Source organism: Oncorhynchus keta, chromosome 24, assembly GCF_023373465.1.
Source record: "Oncorhynchus keta strain PuntledgeMale-10-30-2019 chromosome 24, Oket_V2, whole genome shotgun sequence".
Classification (NCBI taxonomy): domain Eukaryota; kingdom Metazoa; phylum Chordata; class Actinopteri; order Salmoniformes; family Salmonidae; genus Oncorhynchus; species Oncorhynchus keta.
The window spans coordinates 33,302,327-33,320,638 of record NC_068444.1 but is presented as its reverse complement, the minus strand read 5'-3'; the positions used below and the strand labels follow the sequence as shown (position 1 = coordinate 33,320,638).

General features: G+C 47.2%; 1 protein-coding gene across 1 annotated transcript in view; it reads left to right on the top strand.

Moving 5' to 3' along the window:
- Positions 1-18,312, top strand: part of cacna1g (calcium channel, voltage-dependent, T type, alpha 1G subunit) — a 360,095-nt gene that overhangs the window by 132,806 nt on the left and 208,977 nt on the right. The window contains 2 exon segments of the mRNA XM_052478432.1: positions 4,784-4,895; positions 11,658-11,791. Of these exon segments, the coding sequence (XP_052334392.1) occupies positions 4,784-4,895; positions 11,658-11,791 (246 nt within the window).

Here is an 18,312-nt window from a genome sequence, read left to right as displayed (position 1 = left end):
TTCACAATTAGAGGCAGCTGGTAATCCTTGTCTCTAATTGGGGATCATATTTAAGTAGCTATTTTTCCCACCTGTGTTTGTGGGATATTGTTTTGTGTTTGTGCCTGTGCACCACGTTGTCACGTTTTGTTGTTCGTTTATTGATTTATTGTTTTTGCTTAAAGTTTCACTTTGAAATAAATGTGTGGAACTCAACATCCGCTGCGCCTTGGTCCCATTCTTACGACAACCGTGACAGTGTACCATATCAAGAAGCTAATTAAACAACATGATCATGACACAGGTGCATCTTGTGGTGGGGGCAATAAAAGGCCAATCTAAAATGTGCAGTTTTGTCACATGACACAATGCCACAGATGTATTGACGTGTTGAAAGCTCCGAGCTGTCAGTTCAAACAACTAACACACAGCTCAGACACCATTACCCCACGAGACATGTCACCAGAGGTCCCTTCACAAGTCCCTAACACACAGCTCAGACACCATTACCCCACGAGACATGTCACCAGAGGTCCCTTCACAAGTCCCTAACACACAGCTCAGACACCGTTACCCCACGAGACATGTCACCAGAGGTCCCTTCACAAGTCCCTAACACACAGCTCAGACACCGTTACCCCACGAGACATGTCACCAGAGGTCCCTTCACAAGTCCCTAACACACAGCTCAGACACCGTTACCCCACGAGACATGTCACCAGAGGTCCCTTCACAAGTCCCTAACACACAGCTCAGACACCGTTACCCCACGAGACATGTCACCAGAGGTCCCTTCACAAGTCCCTAACACACAGCTCAGACACCGTTACCCCACGAGACATGTCACCAGAGGTCCCTTCACAAGTCCCTAACACACAGCTCAGACACCGTTACCCCACGAGACATGTCACCAGAGGTCCCTTCACAAGTCCCTAACACACAGCTCAGACACCGTTACCCCACGAGACATGTCACCAGAGGTCCCTTCACAAGTCCCTAACACACAGCTCAGACACCGTTACCCCACGAGACATGTCACCAGAGGTCCCTTCACAAGTCCCTAACACACAGCTCAGACACCGTTACCCCACGAGACATGTCACCAGAGGTCCCTTCACAAGTCCCTAACACACAGCTCAGACACCGTTACCCCACGAGACATGTCACCAGAGGTCCCTTCACAAGTCCCTAACACACAGCTCAGACACCGTTACCCCACGAGACATGTCACCAGAGGTCCCTTCTCAAGTCCCTAACACACAGCTCAGACACCGTTACCCCACGAGACATGTCACCAGAGGTCCCTTCACAAGTCCCTAACACACAGCTCAGACACCGTTACCCCACGAGACATGTCACCAGAGGTCCCTTCACAAGTCCCTAACACACAGCTCAGACACCGTTACCCCACGAGACATGTCACCAGAGGTCCCTTCTCAAGTCCCTAACACACAGCTCAGACACCGTTACCCCACGAGACATGTCACCAGAGGTCCCTTCACAAGTCCCTAACACACAGCTCAGACACCGTTACCCCACGAGACATGTCACCAGAGGTCCCTTCACAAGTCCCTAACACACAGCTCAGACACCGTTACCCCACGAGACATGTCACCAGAGGTCCCTTCTCAAGTCCCTAACACACAGCTCAGACACCATTACCCCACGAGACATGTCACCAGAGGTCCCTTCACAAGTCCCTAACACACAGCTCAGACACCGTTACCCCACGAGACATGTCACCAGAGGTCCCTTCACAAGTCCCTAACACACAGCTCAGACACCGTTACCCCACGAGACATGTCACCAGAGGTCCCTTCACAAGTCCCTAACACACAGCTCAGACACCGTTACCCCACGAGACATGTCACCAGAGGTCCCTTCACAAGTCCCTAACACACAGCTCAGACACCGTTACCCCACGAGACATGTCACCAGAGGTCCCTTCTCAAGTCCCTAACACACAGCTCAGACACCGTTACCCCACGAGACATGTCACCAGAGGTCCCTTCACAAGTCCCTAACACACAGCTCAGACACCATTACCCCACGAGACATGTCACCAGAGGTCCCTTCACAAGTCCCTAACACACAGCTCAGACACCGTTACCCCACGAGACATGTCACCAGAGGTCCCTTCACAAGTCCCTAACACACAGCTCAGACACCGTTACCCCACGAGACATGTCACCAGAGGTCCCTTCACAAGTCCCTAACACACAGCTCAGACACCGTTACCCCACGAGACATGTCACCAGAGGTCCCTTCACAAGTCCCTAACACACAGCTCAGACACCGTTACCCCACGAGACATGTCACCAGAGGTCCCTTCACAAGTCCCTAACACACAGCTCAGACACCGTTACCCCACGAGACATGTCACCAGAGGTCCCTTCACAAGTCCCTAACACACAGCTCAGACACCGTTACCCCACGAGACATGTCACCAGAGGTCCCTTCACAAGTCCCTAACACACAGCTCAGACACCGTTACCCCACGAGACATGTCACCAGAGGTCCCTTCTCAAGTCCCTAACACACAGCTCAGACACCGTTACCCCACGAGACATGTCACCAGAGGTCCCTTCACAAGTCCCTAACACACAGCTCAGACACCGTTACCCCACGATATAATAATAATAATATATGCCATTTAGCAGACGCTTTTATCCAAAGCGACTTACAGTCATGTGTGCATACATTCTACGTATGGGTGTTCCCGGGAATCGAACCCACTACCCTGGCGTTACAAGCGCCATGCTCTACCAACTGAGCTACAGAAGGACCACGAGACATGTCACCAGAGGTCCCTTCACAAGTCCCTAACACACAGCTCAGACACCGTTACCCCACAAGACATGTCACCAGAGGTCCCTTCTCAAGTCCCTAACACACAGCTCAGACACCGTTACCCCACGAGACATGTCACCAGAGGTCCCTTCACAAGTCCCTAACACACAGCTCAGACACCGTTACCCCACGAGACATGTCACCAGAGGTCCCTTCACAAGTCCCTAACACACAGCTCAGACACCGTTACCCCACGAGACATGTCACCAGAGGTCCCTTCACAAGTCCCTAACACACAGCTCAGACACCGTTACCCCACGAGACATGTCACCAGAGGTCCCTTCACAAGTCCCTAACACACAGCTCAGACACCGTTACCCCACGAGACATGTCACCAGAGGTCCCTTCACAAGTCCCTAACACACAGCTCAGACACCGTTACCCCACGAGACATGTCACCAGAGGTCCCTTCACAAGTCCCTAACACACAGCTCAGACACCGTTACCCCACGAGACATGTCACCAGAGGTCCCTTCACAAGTCCCTAACACACAGCTCAGACACCGTTACCCCACGAGACATGTCACCAGAGGTCCCTTCTCAAGTCCCTAACACACAGCTCAGACACCGTTACCCCACGAGACATGTCACCAGAGGTCCCTTCACAAGTCCCTAACACACAGCTCAGACACCGTTACCCCACGAGACATGTCACCAGAGGTCCCTTCACAAGTCCCTAACACACAGCTCAGACACCGTTACCCCACGAGACATGTCACCAGAGGTCCCTTCACAAGTCCCTAACACACAGCTCAGACACCGTTACCCCACGAGACATGTCACCAGAGGTCCCTTCACAAGTCCCTAACACACAGCTCAGACACCGTTACCCCACGAGACAGGTCACCAGAGGTCCCTTCACAAGTCCCTAACACACAGCTCAGACACAGTTACCCCACGAGACATGTCACCAGAGGTCCCTTCACAAGTCCCTAACACACAGCTCAGACACCGTTACCCCACGAGACATGTCACCAGAGGTCCCTTCACAAGTCCCTAACACACAGCTCAGACACCGTTACCCCACGAGACATGTCACCAGAGGTCCCTTCTCAAGTCCCTAACACACAGCTCAGACACCGTTACCCCACGAGACATGTCACCAGAGGTCCCTTCTCAAGTCCCTAACACACAGCTCAGACACCGTTACCCCACGAGACATGTCACCAGAGGTCCCTTCACAAGTCCCTAACACACAGCTCAGACACCGTTACCCCACGAGACATGTCACCAGAGGTCCCTTCACAAGTCCCTAACACACAGCTCAGACACCGTTACCCCACGAGACATGTCACCAGAGGTCCCTTCACAAGTCCCTAACACACAGCTCAGACACCGTTACCCCACGAGACAGGTCACCAGAGGTCCCTTCACAAGTCCCTAACACACAGCTCAGACACAGTTACCCCACGAGACATGTCACCAGAGGTCCCTTCACAAGTCCCTAAGTCCAGTTCAGTCTGGGAAATGCACAGTACTACATAGAGCCATGACTACATGGAACTCTCTTCAACATCAAGTAACTCAAGCAAGCAGTAAAATCAGATTTAAAAAAATCAGATCAAACATCACTTCGCGGCACAACGCGGACGAACACTCGCATACGCACACACTTTAACACATGCACTCAACACACGCACACACACACAGTGTAATATTGTATTATTGTAGTATTGTACATTTTAAATTGTACATTTGTGATAGAGTGATAATGTAATAATGTATTGTATTATTTTGTTTATGATGTAGGCTGTTGTTTTGTTGTGATGTAATTATTTTATTCCTGTTTGGACTCCAGGAAGTGTAGCTGCTGCCTTGGCTGGAGCTAATGGGGATCCTAATGAATGCAAAGTACAAAATGCATACTCTAATGTCTGTGTCTTTTGTATTTTATGTAAGGCTGTGTATGATTCTAGCACCTCTCCATTGCGTTCCTTAACTCCCTATCCTCTACGTGGTTTGAACGAGCCTCCATGCTGGTGATCTTGTTGAACTGCGTCACCCTGGGGATGTTCCAACCCTGTGAGGACCACGACTGTGAGTCGGAACGATGCAAGATCCTGGAGGTATGTTTTTCATCTCTCCTTTTACCCCTCCATCGCTCTCTATCTCTGTCTGGTTTGTCTTTCTGTCTCCCTCTATCTCTATCTCTCGCTTTCTTTCTTTCTTTCTCCCTCTCCCCCTCTCTTCGTCTCTCTGATGTCAGACAGTGAGGTGCGTGCTATCACTGCAGATACATGTGCAGCCTAGAGATTCAATGCACATCCATTACATGTTCTCTCCATCCATCTCTCTCTTTCTGTTTCCCTTCTTCTTCGTCTCTCCCTCTGTCTCTCTCTCGCTCACTCTTTCTTCATCTCTCTGTTATGAGACATGTTATCACCCTTCACCGAGAGACAATATTCTCCCCTCCCCTCATGACCTCCTGAGCCAATTCTAGTTCTCTGAGTATTTGTGTGCCCTTTCATGTGTGTGTGTGTGTGTGTGTGTGTGTGTGTGTGTGTGTGTGTGTGTGTGTGTGTGTGTGTGTGTGTGTGTGTGTGTGTGTGTGTGTGTGTGTGTGTGTGTGTGTGTGTGTGTGTGTGTGTGTGTGTGTGTGTGTTTGTCAAATCAAATCATATTGCATTTGTCACATACACATGGTGATGTTAATGTGAGTGTAGCGAAATGCTTGTGCTTCTAGTTCTGACAATGCAGTAATAACCAACAAGTAATCTAACTAACAATTCCAAAACTACTGTCTTATACACACAAGTGTAAGGGGATAAAGAATATGTACAGAAAGATATATGAATGAGTGATGGTACAGAGCGGCATAGGCAAGATACAGTAGATGGTATCGAGTACAGTATATACATATGAGATGAGTATGTAAACAAAGTGGCTAGTGATACATGTATTACATAAAGATGCAGTAGATGATATAGAGTACAGTATATACGTATACATATGAGATGAATAATGTAGGGTATGTAAACATTATATTAGGTAGCATTGTTTAAAGTGGCTAGTGATATATTTTACATCATTTCCCATCAATTCCCATTATTAAAGTGACTGGAGTTGAGTCAGTGTGTTGGCAGTAGCCACTCAATGTTAGTGGTGGCTGTATAACAGTCTGATGGCCTTGAGATAGAAGCTGTTTTTCAGTCTCTCTGTCCCAGCTTTGATGCACCTGTACTGACCTCGCCTTCTGGATGATAGCGGGGTGAACAGGCAGTGGCTTGGGTGGTTGTTGTCCTTGATGATCTTTATGGCCTTCCTGTAACATCGGGTGGTGTAGGTGTCTTGGAGGGCAGGTAGTTTGCCCCCGGTGATGCGTTGTGCAGACCTCACTACCCTCTGGAGAGCCTTACGGTTGTGGGCGGAGCAGTTGCCGTACCAGGCGGTGATACAGCTCGCCAGGATGCTCTCGATTGTGCATCTGTAGAAGTTTGTGAGTGATTTTGGTGACAAGCCAAATTTCTTCAGCCTCCTGAGGTTGAAGAGGCGCTGCTGCGCCTTCTTCACGATGCTGTCTGTGTGGGTGGACCAATTCAGTTTGTCTGTGATGTGTATGCCGAGGAACTTAAAACTTGCTACCCTCTCCACTACTGTTCCATCGATGTGGATAGGGGGGTGTTCCCTCTGCTGTTTCCTGAAGTCCACAATCATCTCCTTAGTTTTGTTGACATTGAGTGTGAGGTTATTTTCCTGACACCACAATCCGAGGGCCCTCACCTCCTCCCTGTAGGTCGTCTCGTCGTTGTTGGTAATCAAGCCTACCACTGTTGTGTCGTCCGCAAACTTGATGATTGAGTTGGAGGCGTGTGTGGCCACGCAGTCGTGGGTGAACAGGGAGTACAGGAGAGGGCTCAAAACGCACCCTTGTGGGGCCCCAGTGTTGAGGATCAGCGGGGTGGAGATGTTGTTGCCTACCCTCACCACCTGGGTGCGGCCCGTCAGGAAGTCTGTGTGTGTGTGTGTGTGTGTGTGTTTACATTAATAATGCTGAGTGAACTTAAAGAGAACTTAAAGAGAACACTAATGATCAGACTAAGCTGTTGGAGAACAACATATTTAACTTCTACTCCATTAGATGGACTGGCTACTAGCCTTACACTGCTGTTGGGCACACCTCCAGTTATGATCTTACCCGGAGTGTTTTCTCAGCAATACTTACAGACGGGTTAGTTCCGCCTCAACTTCCCCTTTAATTGATCATTAAGAGTTTTGGGAAAACATATTGCTTATGAGTAGTTAAAATAAGAATTGTGAGTCTGTGTAATTGAAACAAAAAGAAAGAGAGTGTGTGTGTGTGTGTGTGTGTGTGTGTGTGTGTGTGTGTGTGTGTGTGTGTGTGTGTGTGTGTGTGTGTGTGTGTGTGTGTGTGTGTGTGTGTGTGTGTGTGTGTGTGTGTGTGGTTGAAATAACATAGATAACAACATTCCAACTGAATATTCTTCGTATGAAAATATAGCCACTATGTATGCTAATTCTGCCTGTCAGAGCTCTGAATGAGATTATCGCAGGGTTCAAATACTGTCAGCTAGCATCTGTAGCCGAGACACATACACACACACACACACACACACACACACACACACACACACACACACACACACACACACACACACACACACACACACACACACACACACACACACACACACACACACACACACACTCACACACACATGCAGGAGTATCTCTCCAAGTCAAACCCGGGAACAACGCAAGACTATTACAAGGCTCATCTGCCTGTGACAATAGACTAACACATATAAAATATAAACTGCAGCTTGATACACACACACACACACACACACACACACACACACACACACACACACACACACACACACACACACACACACACACACACACACACACACACACACACACACACACACACACACACACACACACACACACACACACACACACACACACCTTCTTTAGACACACAGCAGAAGACCTTGATTTGCTTCTCTTTCCTCTCCCGTACACGTGTCTGAGTGTGTGTGAAGCTTTGGTGTGTGTGTGTGTCTCCTCCCATCTCCTCCTGATGCAGAGATAGAGGCTTCTCTATCACTCCTCGCCTGGGGTTCCTCAAAACACTCGCAATCACACACACACTCTGCAGTTCCCATAAACCCTTCCTCTGAAACAGTAACATGGAATCAGGACAAATGTCCCTAGTTCCATGTCGGAATTTGGCTCAATGCTCAATGCACTCCCACCTCCCCATTTCTGCCTGCAAAACCACTCAATCATTCCAACACACGTTCTACCTCCGGCATAGAGAGTGTGTGCACTGCACAGTATCTCGCAAGGTGCATATCTGTGTGGGTTGACTTACACAGGCAGCGGTTTGTCTCTGTGTGTGTGTCAGTCCTCTCTCTGCTTTGTGTATTGAATACTGCACCAAAGGCAGCATGGCTGGAGGGGAAAGAGAGGGAGAGGAAAGAGAGGGAGTAGAGGTTAATCAGAGAAGTATTCTGAATGGGGTTCCAGTTTCATTCCTGCCCAGAGGGAGAGTATCTGTGTGGCTCCCTAAAGGATCCCGGGAAAGGATGGGATTGGCCTTTTGAACTTCCTATCGACTGTATTTTGCACGTTCTCTCTCTCTCTCTCTCTCTCTCTCTCTCTCTCTATCCCCTCCCTCCCACCCTGCCTCCCACCCTTCTGATATCAATATATTAACAGAGCTGAACGGATTTACAGATAATCATCATTGTCTGAACCCCAGGGTCAAATGTTATAGTCAAGGCAGGTCAGGAATCAGCTGCTTTAATAAACCAGTATCATTATCATTGAGGCTTCTATGGCCAGTTGAATACATGGCTCAGTGGTATAGTCCAGATAGACAGGGCTCGGAGACTACAGTACAGTCATCCATAGTACAGGCCACTCGGAGAGCTAGAGAAAGAAAGAGGGTGTGTGTGCGCATGTGTCACACGCACACACGGCTGTTCCCACGGCATGATGCCATTGTTTAGGTCCAGCGCTTTACACACAAGTGTGACGAAGCACCAAAGAGACAGCAACACAGACACCCAGTGCTGTGCACTGCAGCACTATGCCTTTAAAAGAGAGATACTGCAGACATAACCAGAGTAATATGGCAGAAATAACATCTACTGCAGACATAATCAGAGTAATAAGACATAAATAACAGCTACTGCAGACATAATCAGAGTAATAAGACAGAAATAACATCTACTGCAGACATAATCAGAGTAATAAGACAGAAATAACATCTACTGCAGACATAATCAGAGTAATAAGACATAAATAACAGCTACTGCAGACATAATCAGAGTAATAAGACAGAAATAACATCTACTGCAGACATAACCAGAGTAATAAGACATAAATAACAGCTACTGCAGACATAATCAGAGTAATAAGACAGAAATAACAGCTACTGCAGACATAATCAGAGTAATAAGACATAAATAACAGCTACTGCAGACATAATCAGAGTAATAAGACAGAAATAACAGCTACTGCAGACATAATCAGAGTAATAAGACCGAAATAACATCTACTGCAGACATAATCAGAGTAATAAGACAGAAATAACAGCTACTGCAGACATAATCAGAGTAATAAGACCGAAATAACATCTACTGCAGACATAATCAGAGTAATAAGACAGAAATAACAGCTACTGCAGACATAATCAGAGTAATAAGACCGAAATAACATCTACTGCAGACATAATCAGAGTAATAAGACCGAAATAACATCTACTGCAGACATAATCAGAGTAATAAGACAGAAATAACAGCTACTGCAGACATAATCAGAGTAATAAGACAGAAATAACAGCTACTGCAGACATAATCCGAGTAATAAGACAGAAATAACAGCTACTGCAGACATAATCAGAGTAATAAGACAGAAATAACAGCTACTGCAGACATAATCAGAGTAATAAGACAGAAATAACAGCTACTGCAGACATAATCAGAGTAATAAGACAGAAATAAGTGATGGAATAATATATGTGTATAGATATAGATATGGAAGAGTGATTTAATAAGGGAGGAGAGAGAGAAAAAATATGAGATAAATTGAGGTAGAATCTAAGAGAGAGAGAGAAACAGAGAGAGAAAGAGCAAGACAAGTGAAGGAGAGATAAAGAGAAGGGGAGCGGGTGAGCATTGAAGCGTTACGCACAGGCCACTGGTGTCCCCGCTCTGGGAGCCAGCTGTGTGTGTGTGTGTGTGTGTGTGTGTGCGTGTGTGTGTGTGTGTGTGTGTGTGTGTGTGTGTGTGTGTGTGTGTGTGTGTGTGTGTGTGTGTGTGTGTGTGTGTGTGTGTGTGTGTGTTAGACTCCTTCTCCATGCTTCGTTGAATCCTGCTCTCGCTTTCTGACACACACACAAACACACACACACGTACACCGCACACACACGTACACCGCACACACACGTACACCGCACACACACGTACACACACACACACACACACACACACACACACACACACACACACACACACACACACACACACACACACACACACACACACACACACACACACACACACGCACACACACACACACACACACACACAGGTTTTCTCACATTGGGAAATCCCAGCTATGTGCCTCTTGGTTCTACCTGCCTAGAACTGTACTCCCCTCTGAGCAGTGTGTGTGTGTGTTTCTCTTTCTGCATGTGAACAGGGGGTTACGGAAGGGGATTGCATGGCTCATCACTCACAGATACCGTGAGCATCTCTCTGCTCTATTCTCTACAGGCTTCATCTCCAGTACACTATATCTCTATTTACATTCCAGCCCTATAGACACATGTGTTTGTGTATCCAGTGTGTTTAAAGTCAAATGGATTCCATCTGGCTAGAACCCTCAGGTGTGTGTGTGCGTGTGCGTGTGTGTGTGTGAGAGACGCACACGCGCACACACATACACACACAAAAACACACACTCCTCACGTCATTGGGAGGCTTCGCATTACTTAATAATGTGATTCTCCTCAGTATAAACTCAGCAAAAGGCTTTGCATATTTTATGAGATAAACAAATTCCAGGGATGTTAATCCAGGGATGTGCTCTACTGTTTACTCTGAAAAGTATTCAGATTACACTCTAATCACAAGGATGCAGAAATAAGGAGGGCGGTTTATTCAACCCCAAAGTAGATGAGATGACTGTACCTGTCTGTGTGTGCTCACATGTGTGATGAGTCAGTATCTCTCTCCTCTCCATTTCCCACTGGGCAAAATGGGTGGAATCAATGTTGTTTCCACGTCATTACAACCCAAATATTTAGTGCAATGACATTGAATCAACGTGGGAAACTGATTGGATTAGAAAAAAAGTAACCAACATGAGGGAATTTCCCCCCAAAATATTCACGCAACTTTTAACCTAAATCCAATGACACGGTGTCATTTTTTGTTGCTTTCACGTTGAACGCAAAAGTAAAACCAAAACTACGCGTTGAACAAACGTCTGTGCCCAGTGGGGTCTGTCTTGTGCTTCTGTTACCGTGCAACTTCGCAGAGGGAAAGAATGGCACTGTATCTTAAATAGGTTTATTTGAGAAGCCTTTTATTTACCAGTTCATGTTGTGAGGAGTCGTGTAGCGCTGGGCGTCTACCTCTGTGATCAACACAGTCCGGCCACTATCATAGCATAACCTTACTCTCTCTCCCCATGTCTTACGCTGTCTCCGTTTACCCTTCTCTATCCACCCCCCCACCCACTTATACGGTACACACTCATCCATACTCTAACCCCTGTCTCTCTGGAGTTTCCTTTCATGTCTATTTCTCTTTCTTCATATGCGTGTGTTTTCCCCCCCCTCTCCCTAGGACTTTGATGACTTTATCTTCGCGTTCTTTGCGGTGGAGATGGTCATCAAGATGGTGGCACTGGGCATCTTTGGGAAGAAGTGTTATCTAGGAGACACCTGGAACAGGCTCGACTTCTTTATCGTACTGGCCGGGTGAGTCACGCACACGCACGCCGCCCGCCCTGGCTAGAGGGCGTCCCCAGCCAAAAACATGTGCTGTGAATCACGACAACCACATAGGGAGAGAACCTACATATTCTGTCTGGGCAACACGGCACTTTGTGTTTGTGTGTGTTTGTGTGTGTTTGTGTGTGTGTGTGTGTGTGTGTGTGTGTGTGTGTGTGTGTGTGTGTGTGTGTGTGTGTGTGTGTGTGTGTGTGTGTGTGTGTGTGTGTGTGTGTGTGTGTGTGTGTGTGTGTGTGTGTGTGTGTGTGTGTGTGTGTGTGTGTGTGTGTGTGTGTGTGAGTGAGTGTGTGTGTGTGTGTGTGTGCATCCCTTTGTTTCACATTGTTGCAGTGTCTGCAAAAAACGCCAACCCCCTTGTCCCTCATGAGAACACACAGCCAAACTGAGACAATAGTAACCAAGGTAACGTGTGGTCGGGTACACACTTCCTGGCAACGGTTGCTAGTTTCGTTTAGGAGTGTTCTGATGAAGTGTCTGTTTCTGAAAAGGAAAATAATTTCTGCCAAAGAGCATTTCTCAGCACCCTGGCACTTTCTCTTCATAATCATTCCTCGTGTGTGTGCGCGCGTGTGTGTGTGTGCGCCTGTGTGTGTGTGTGTGTGCGCGTGTGCATGAAGTGCCAACATCAGCTTGATTTCACTCGGCGTTTGATAAAGATCAGAGAAAGCTAGTCCCATTCGCCTGCACTGATTTGAGTCTCCTATTACTGAGCTTCTCTTGAATGATTTCCTTTGGCGTCACAGTCTGTGTAGGCCACTGATGTGTTTGACTTCATATTACCAGGTGGGATAGGGGGTGGTGAAGTTAGGGCAGGGTGAAGGGTCGACAAGGGGATTGGGACGAAAGGGCTGACGGGTGAGGAGAGAGAAGAAAGGGAGTGAAAGTAGAGAAGAGGATGGGAGGAGGTTAGAAAAAGAGAGGGATGCCAGTTAAATGCAGTTAAGTGCAGGGTGACAGGGAACTGGAGGGAGGCCAGCGCTCTCTGCCTCCCTCATACCTTCTTTCCTCCCCTCCTCAGATGAGTTTTGGAGGATCCCCAGTCAATAGTGCAGTGATTCTCAGGTTGTCTTGGACAGAGGGACACTTCCGCACATCTGTCAGCGCACCGGGAGTATAGAGGGAGATACCACTGGTACTGTAGATACTGAGGATGGAAAAAAGGGCAAGACCTGAGGAGGGAGAAAGAGAGAGCAGGAGAGTAGTGGGCAGAGAGGCCATTTAGAAGGCAATCATTGTGACCACGATATCAACATTACACATTAAAAACAACTGGTTCTATTTAGTGCTATGGTGCTATAACCCTTTTTTTAAGGTTCTAAATGGAACCTGAATGGTGCTATAAAGTACAATTTCCTAAGGTTTTGTAAAGAACCATTAATAAAAGGCCAAAAAAGGGTTCTGCTGTGCTTGCAACCCTTTTTGGGTTTCAGGAATCAAGGTAAGACCCAAATGCAGACACGTAGAATTGACAATGGTTTAATATTCCAACAGGCGGCAGGCAATAGACAGGTCAAGGCAGGCAGGGGTCAGTAAACCAGAGGTGGGGCAACGGTACCGGACGGCAGGCAGGCTCAGGGGCAGGACAGGCAAGGGTCAAAACCAGGAGGGCCAGAAAAAGGGAGATGGGAAAAGCAGGAGCTGAGAACCAAAACATTGGTTGACTTGACAAACGAGACGAACTGGCAACGAACAAACAGAGAACACAGGTATAAATACACAGGGGATAATGGGGAAGATGGGCAACACCTTGAGGGAGGTGGAGACAATCACAAGGACTGGTGAAATAGATCAGGGTGTGACATTGGGGCGATATAGGACCCTTTATATGGCTCTTTATGAACATTTATGGTGAATGGTTCTATCAATAACATTTCTCAATGTTTTGTATCATGGTTTAATAACCGTGTTTATTAACACGTTGAATCAGCTGTGCTATCTGTGGAACACCTGGGGGCCCCCTGAGAAGAGACTTGAGAACGACTGACTTACTTAGTCACATTAACACAAGGCCATACATGAGTCTGTCACAAGATACCGTTTCCTGGCCATAGTCATATATAACATGTAATAGCATAACACAACAGTTCAACTGGAATGACTCTCACTTACGGATGCACAAAAGAGCTCTGCCCAAACAACGCCCTAAGATATTATAATGAGTCACCAACCCTACATTTTAATTATCACTAAAAGTGGAAATTACCATTTATTTTTTTCAACCGCACGAACCAAAAGGGTTCTTCGGTCAGTATGGTTCCACATAGAACCATCACCCTTCCCAAAGAACCGTTGAGGAACCCAACTGTACACCCTCCACTATACATACACCACAAGAAGTAGTCATATGGCCAAGGTTTTTGGAAGGCGAAGAATACACAGACTCAATGATAACACACTCCCATTCGTTTCCTTGAAGGTTTCCTTGACGGTTTCCTTGAAACTTACCGTGATCATTGACCTCCTACCATCAATACAATCACAGAGCTGCAGAGAGAGGGAGAGAGACAGGAAGTGACAGTCTGTCTCTTTATCTTTGTCTCTTTCTCTCTCTCTTCCTCCCTGCCCTTTCTTCTCCTTGATTTATTAATGCCTCCTCGGACTGATTCCAGACCTGTTTGGGGACAGGAGAGAGGTTACAGATCGAGAGCGAGACGGGGAGGAAGGGAAGGAATGGAGAGATAGAGAGAGAGACTTATGTGCGCTTGAGACAGGGCACATGCAATCTTAAAGTCCCCATGAACAAATTATATAACAAAATATCTAGGTCCAGTTAAATGACTCTCCCTCTGTTGCTCTCCCTTTCTACCCCCCTCTTTCTCTTCCCTCTATCCCCCGCTCCTCCTCCTCACCCCTTTTACTCTCTCTCTCTCTGCCCTTTCCTCCTCACCTATCTCTTTATCTCTATCGTTCTCTCTCCATTCAATTCAATTCAATTCAAGGGGCTTTATTGGCATGGGAAACATATTTTAACATTGCCAAAGCAAGTGAGGTAGATAATGTACAAAAGTGAATTAAACAATAAAAAATTAACAGTAAACATTTCACATACAGAAGTTTCAAAACAATAAAGACATGACAAATGTCATATTATATATATACAGTATATACAGTGTTGCAACGATGTACAAATGGTTAAGGGTACACAAGGGAAAATAAATAAGCATAAATATGGGTTGTATTTACAATGGTGTTTGTTCTTCACTGGTTGCCCTTTCCTTGTGGCAACAGGTCACACATCTTGCTGCTGTGATGTCACACTGTGGAATTTCACCCAGTAGATATGGGAGTTTATCAAAATTTGATTTGTTTTTGAATTATTTTGGATCTGTGTAATCTGAGGGAAATATGTATCTCTAATATGGTCATACATTTGGCAGGAGGTTAGGAAGTGCAGCTCAGTTTCCACCTCATTTTGTGGGCAGTGAGCACATAGCCTGTCTTCTCTTGAGAGCCATGTCTGCCTACGGCGGCCTTTCTCAATAGCAAGGCTATGCTCACTGAGTCTGTACATAGTCAAAGCTTTCCTTAAGTTTGGGTCAGTCATAGTGTTCAGGTATTCTGCCACTGTGTACTCTCTGTTTAGGGCCAAATAGCATTCTAGTTTGCTCAGTTTTTTTGTTAATTCTTTCCAATGTGTCAAGTAATTATCTTTTTATTTTCTCATGATTTGGTTGGGTCTAATTGTGCTGCTGTCCTGGGGCTCTGTGGGGGTTGTATGGGTTTGTGAACAGAGCCCCAGGACCAGCTTGCCTATGGGACTCTTCTTCATGTTCTTCTCTCTGTAGGTGATGGCTTTGTTATGGAAGGTTTGTGAATCGCTTCCTTTTAAGGTGGTTGTGAATTTAACGTCTCTTTTCTGGATTTTGATAATTAGCGGGTATCGGCCTAATTCTGCTTTGCATGCATTATTTGGTGTTCTACGTTGTACACGTAGGATATTTTTGCAGAATCCTGCATGCGGAGTCTCAATTTGGTGTTTGTCCCATTTTGTGAAGTCTTGGTTGGTGAGCGGACCCCAGACCTCACAACCATAAAGGGCAATGGGCTCTATGACTGATGCCAGATCCTAATTGGTATGCTGAATTTTATGTTCCTTTTGATGGCATAGAATGCCCTTCTTGCCTTGTATCTCAAATCGTTCACAGCTTTGTGGAAGTTACCTGTGGCGCTGATGTTTAGGCCAAGGTATGTATAGTTTTTTGTGTGCTCTAGGGCAACGGTGTCTAGATGGAATTTGTTTTTGTGATTCTGGCGACTGGACCTTTTTTGGAACACCATTATTTTTGTCTTACTGAGATTTACTGTCAGGGCCCAGGTCTGACAGAATCTGTGCAAAAGATCTAGGTGCTGCTGTAGGCCCTCCTTAGTTGGTGACAGAAGCACCAGATCATCAGCAAACAGTAGACATTTGACTTCAAATTCTAGTAGGGTGAGGCTGGGTGATACAGACTTTTCTAGTGCCCGCGCCAGTTCGTTGATATATATGTTGAAGAAGCTGCATCCCTGTCTCACCCCACGGCCCTGTGTGAAGAAATCAAATCAAAATCAAATCAAATTTATTTATATAGCCCTTCGTACATCAGCTGATATCTCAAAGTGCTGTACAGAAACCCAGTCTAAAACCCCAAACAGCAAGCAATGCAGGTGTAGAAGCACGGTGGCTAGGAAAAACTCCCTAGAAAGGCCAAAACCTAGGAAGAAACCTAGAGAGGAACCAGGCTATGTGGGGTGGCCAGTCCTCTTCTGGCTGTGCCGGGTGGAGATTATTTACATTTACATTTACATTTAAGTCATTTAGCAGACGCTCTTATCCAGAGCGACTTACAAATTGGTGCATTCACCTTATGACATCCAGTGGAACAGCCACTTTACAATAGTGCATCTAAATCTTTTAAGGGGGGGTGAGAAGGATTACTTTATCCTATCCTAGGTATTCCTTAAAGAGGTGGGGTTTCAGGTGTCTCCGGAAGGTGGTGATTGACTCCGCTGTCCTGGCGTCGTGAGGGAGATTGTTCCACCATTGGGGGGCCAGAGCAGCGAACAGTTTTGACTGGGCTGAGCGGGAACTGTACTTCCTCAGTGGTAGGGAGGCGAGCAGGCCAGAGGTGGATGAACGCAGTGCCCTTGTTTGGGTGTAGGGCCTGATCAGAGCCTGGAGGTACTGAGGTGCCGTTCCCTCACAGCTCCGTAGGCAAGCACCATGGTCTTGTAGCGGATGCGAGCTTCAACTGGAAGCCAGTGGAGAGAGCGGAGGAGCGGGGTGACGGAGAGAACTTGGGAAGGTTGAACACCAGACGGGCTGCGGCGTTCTGGATGAGTTGTAGGGTTTAATGGCACAGGCAGGGAGCCCAGCCAACAGCGAGTTGCAGTAATCCAGACGGGAGATGACAAGTGCCTGGATTAGGACCTGCGCCGCTTCCTGTGTGAGGCAGGGTCGCACTCTGCGGATGTTGTAGAGCATGAACCTACAGGAACGGGCCACCGCCTTGATGTTAGTTGAGAACGACAGGGTGTTGTCCAGGATCACGCCAAGGTTCTTAGCGCTCTGGGAGGAGGACACAATGGAGTTGTCAACCGTGATGGCGAGATCATGGAACGGGCAGTCCTTCCCCGGGAGGAAGAGCAGCTCCGTCTTGCCGAGGTTCAGCTTGAGGTGGTGATCCGTCATCCACACTGATATGTCTGCCAGACATGCAGAGATGCGATTCGCCACCTGGTCATCAGAAGGGGGAAAGGAGAAGATTAATTGTGTGTCGTCTGCATAGCAATGATAGGAGAGACCATGTGAGGTTATGACAGAGCCAAGTGACTTGGTGTATAGCGAGAATAGGAGAGGGCCTAGAACAGAGCCCTGGGGGACACCAGTGGTGAGAGCGCGTGGTGAGGAGACAGATTCTCGCCACGCCACCTGGTAGGAGCGACCTGTCAGGTAGGACGCAATCCGAGTGTAGATTTTTTCAGAAGGGGTGCAACTCTCGCTCTCTTGAAGACGGAAGGGACGTAGCCAGTGGTCAGGGATGAGTTGATGAGCGAGGTGAGGTAAGGGAGAAGGTCTCCGGAAATGGTCTGGAGAAGAGAGGAGGGGATAGGGTCAAGCGGGCAGGTTGTTGGGCGGCCGCCCGTCACAAGACGCGAGATTTCATCTGGAGAGAGAGGGGAGAAAGAGGTCAGAGCACAGGGTAGGGCAGTGTGAGCAGAACCAGCGGTGTCGTTTGACTTAGCAAACGAGGATCGGATGTCGTCGACCTTCTTTTCAAAATGGTTGACGAAGTCATCTATAACTTAACATGGCCAAGATGTTCAAATGTTCATAAATGACCAGCATGGTCGAATAATAACAAGGCAGAACAGTTGAAACTGGAGCAGCAGCACGGCCAGGTGGACTGGGGACAGCAAGGAGTCATCATGTCAGGTAGTCCTGGAGCATGGTCCTAGGGCTCAGGTCCTCCGAGAGAGAGAAAGAAAGAGAGAAATGTGTGTGTTTTTTG